General features: G+C 35.3%; 1 protein-coding gene across 1 annotated transcript; it reads left to right on the top strand.

The window, feature by feature from the left end:
• The first annotated feature begins 346 nt into the window (after nucleotides 1-346).
• On the top strand, nucleotides 347-947 carry LOC125854503 (40S ribosomal protein S16-like). Its single transcript, XM_049534076.1, has one exon. The coding sequence runs from the start codon at nucleotides 386-388 to the stop codon at nucleotides 827-829; it is 444 nt and encodes a 147-aa protein (XP_049390033.1). The 5' UTR covers nucleotides 347-385; the 3' UTR covers nucleotides 830-947.
• The last annotated feature ends 3,422 nt before the right edge of the window (nucleotides 948-4,369 follow it).

Below are 4,369 nucleotides of genomic sequence, written 5' to 3'. Positions count from 1 at the left end.
ATAACTTTTGTATTATGTAATTTATATAATTTTTTAAAATTTAGATGTTTGTATTTGTATAAATTCGTTATTTCGAGTTTATACAAAAATAGCTCAATAATACAAACATATCCACGAATTATACAAACCCGCGAATTGTACAAATGAGACAACTTGAACTATAGCCACAACCCGTAAATATTTAAATTATAGCTATGGAACATAATTAAATTTATTATATTGACTATTTGTGAAAATTTTCTTTATTTATGACTATAGAATTCGGCCCACAAACCCAACGCATCTTAAAGCCCAAAAGAAAGCCCTAATTTTTTCCCTTAAAAACCTCCAGAGTTAGGGTTAGATTTTCCCCATATCAGTAGAAGCAAAAAACGAGCAGAAGAACATGGAGGCGGCGGCAGCAACGGCGGAATCTGTTCAATGCTTCGGGCGGAAGAAGACGGCTGTAGCAGTAACCCACTGCAAACGCGGTAAAGGTTTGATCAAGATCAACGGTGTACCTATCGAGCTAGTGCAACCAGAGATTCTCAGGTACAAGGCTTATGAACCTATTTTACTTTTAGGACGACATCGTTTTGCTGGTGTAGACATGAGGATCCGTGTGAAAGGTGGAGGTCACACCTCACAAATCTATGCAATTCGTCAGTCAATTGCGAAAGCACTTGTTGCATTTTACCAGAAGTATGTTGATGAGCAGTCGAAGAAGGAGATTAAGGATATACTTGTGCGATATGATAGGACTTTGCTTGTTGCTGATCCTAGACGATGTGAGCCCAAGAAGTTTGGTGGTCGTGGTGCTCGTTCTAGGTTCCAGAAATCTTACCGTTAATTTCTTTTTATTGCTTGCTCCTTATGGTTTTTGAACTTGTTCTGAGAATTTTGAAGTAATATTTATGTTTTGGATTTTAAACTTTTATTATATGACTGCAATCGTGATTTAGATTCTATTTTTGGTTTGATTCTTACTATTATTATTATTATTATTATTATTATTATGTTGTGTTGTGTGCAATTGCCATTGTTTGGAAGTGGAGCTCAAATGCAAAGCTCAAGTGCCAAAGAAGTATTTTTACCTACTCACTTGAGAAGCTTGTTTGTGTTTATATCTGTCCTTGCTTTTAGATTTCTGATTCATGATAGCTTAAGATTATTGCATTTGGCAAATTCTCAAATGCAGGTTTGCTATACTCACATTTTATATGTGATTGATTTAAGCTGAAATATCTTTTTTGTCTGAATAAATGGCTGCTTCTGAACAAACATCCCATGAGAAGCTGTGAATGCTCCAAAACTGTCAACCATCGTGTTATCTGTCCCAATAAATCTACAATCTGTGTCGTTTTACCACTTAATTTTGCATATTGCTTATCCAATTCTACCATCTATTTAGGACTCATTTTGTTTCTACTTCATGGAAGTTCAGACTGACTTTAGGTCCAAGTGCTTTTGTTTACTACTTATTTGATTTGAATAGGTATTTACCATCACTCTATTCACAATCATCAACCACCACCATTGTCATCTACTACTACTATTGCCAACCACCACTATTACCACCAATCACTGAGTCATCACAACTATCATTGGTGACCATCCTTGTTAACCATTACTCTCAGTCGCCAACTATTATCACCACTGTCATTATCAGCCAATACCACCACTGTTGTCGATTTCTATAATCACAACTATCATTGCCGCCAACTATCACCATCAATCAATTTGACCATCTCCACCATTGCTAATTTCCATCATCACACTTACTATTACAACACCCAACTACATCTACTATCATTATTAGTCACCAATCATTATCACCATCACTCCAACCTATTTTCAATACCCAAACATTAATGTTTCTTTTTTTATATTAAAATTTGATGTTTCAGTTAATTCATTTTTTTTATCTATTGCTTAATTACTTTCTTTAATTGTGTAATTACTATATTTATAAATAAATAATTAAGCATATTCAAATTTTGAATAACAAATAGTTTAATCATTCAAAATTTAGATCTAAAAACATTTTAATTGTGTATTCAGATTTAGATATTTTCTGGATTTAAACGATTGAGGTCTTACTTCTCTTTCATTTGCTAATTAATTGTCCTATGCACTTTGTTTCTTTTTAAGTTCTTTAAATAATTGGCATGAGCGCGGGTCAATTTTTCAGGAAGTTTGCTATTTCCTATTTGCATAAGTATCTCTGTCCATCAATATTTGCTATCTTCACGTGTATCTTTTAATCTAGCAAAAATCTACTTATTACCAATTTAGCACCATAATGCATACAATCTCCTGTTGACATCATAGAGATAAATGCTGTAACAGTCCGATTTTCTCATTATATTAATAAGAACATAGGAAATTACAATTTTAGAATTGTACTCAAAACTATTGAATTACAATGAGTATTAAAATAACAAGTAACTAAGTATAAAGATACGAATGGAGATGAGAAGTTTAGACTTTAGAGGAAGATGAAGAGAGCACGTACATTTTCTTTAATATGCATGATTCACATACCACTACCCCTTTTGATAGAATAAAACCCATTATTGAACTCAAATTCCAAATTAACTACAGTCCAATAACTCTTGTCAGCTCAATTACAAGTTGTGTGACATTAGTATCTACGTTGGGCTAGACTTGGTTCATAACAATAAAAGCGAAAGAAAATGATCTAGATGATCTTTCGTAGGAGCAACTTTATTATGTTGTCTTCGAAGAGTATTAAGGAAAAAAATTGACATTACTCCTATTGCCTCTTTAACATGTCGTCCAACTTTAATCAGAACCATAACACATCTAAAGTGGAAAATGTCTCTGAGACTGTGATATTTGTAGGGGAAAAGTTGCAGAATTTTATTCATTAATACCAATGGCAACCCTTGGTTCAACAGATTAAGGAGCCTTGTACAGGGACGTAACCAAGAACGTAATTAAGATGTAATCCCACTGCATCAGTTATAGAAAACAACTAGAGTAGTACTTAAGTAGCGGACTGACTAGTGAGATTGTTGGGATACAAAAATCAATAACACAAAAAAGTTGGCACTACCTTTGGTTGATCCAGACGAGTAAACATATAACTTTCAGCTGCCTCAAAAGCTGATGTATTTATCCTCTTAGCTACTAAAACAATCTAGTAAGTTCTCGTCCAGTTGATCATACCTCCATAGTCAACCGCTCATATATGAATCATATTAACAACATCCATGTTATATTACACAACAAAATGTAGGAAGAGTCTCACATGACAGTCCTTGATGTATTCATCCATCTTATTCCCATTTTGCACTAGCTTGTTATTTTGTGGTTAGTGAAAGAGGGAAATGCTTTATACATTTCTTCGTCTACGTCCTGTAATACAATTCCTTAAAAACAACAGTCCAACTAAAATTGGGATCTCAATTAACACAACCAATGACACAAGATTGCCGTTGAACATCCTTGTTGTACTAATTCTGCAATGTTTGATAGTTTCCTCGTCCATTGAAAACAGTCTCAAGTCATCAAATTGTACTCTCATCCAACAACTACCAACTTCCAATACTTCTCAATGGTGATTGCTTCCATGAGCTTAGCATCATCAACAACTTCACGTAGGAAGAAAATATTCATGGAATGATTACCGTGCACACCCAGGGGTGGCTCAATGCCTTTTAAAAAATGAGGCATACACATTGGCCTCCAAATTCGAAGGCCCATTTTTTTAATAATAATAAAATTATTATTAAAGAATAGAATTTAGAGTAAGGGTTTCGTTTCTCCCGGCGCATGATACACTAACGTGCGCTTCCATGGAAAGAGAGCATGGATCCCGACTCTGAAGGCAGCAATGGCAATGGAATCTACGACGCAAGTGGCTGGGAAACAGAAGAAGAAGGGACATCAAGCAAGCCTTGTTCAGGAAGCAAGCAGTGAACCCAATGAAGCAGCAGAAGGTAAAATTGGGGAAATAACATCTCCTAGGGTTATGATTGAGGAATCGATTAGGGAACAGATCCAGCAAAACAAAAGGAATGGGGTGAAATTGTGCAGGCATCAAGCAGTACATCAAACAGTCCTGGGCAGATGAAGTAGAAGCAATGCAGGAAGTTCAAAGGAGACCGTCAATTTGGGAAAACTTCGACATAAACAAGGTATCAAATGCTGGGTTTCAACTTGAATTTGTAGCTCTAGAAATACATGGGAAGTCTGCTGTATGTGAAATTGGGATAGAAGATATAAGCTCAGAAATTGCATATCGGAGAAATTCAGTTGTGTGTTATGTGTTGGGAGCCCACCCTCCCTTCTCTATTTTAAATGGCTACGTCCAACATCTGTGGGGAAACATGGTATCAACAAGGTGCATAATTCTGGTTCGTTT

This window comes from Solanum stenotomum, chromosome 2 (genome assembly GCF_019186545.1).
Source record: "Solanum stenotomum isolate F172 chromosome 2, ASM1918654v1, whole genome shotgun sequence".
NCBI lineage: Eukaryota > Viridiplantae > Streptophyta > Magnoliopsida > Solanales > Solanaceae > Solanum > Solanum stenotomum.
This window is presented reverse-complemented; position numbering and strand designations above follow the sequence as displayed.

What these genes read in the sequence shown, in the direction of transcription:
- LOC125854503 (XM_049534076.1), top strand. Translation starts at nt 386, where the DNA reads ATGGAGGCGGCGGCAGCAACGGCGGAATCTGTTCAATGCTTCGGGCGG.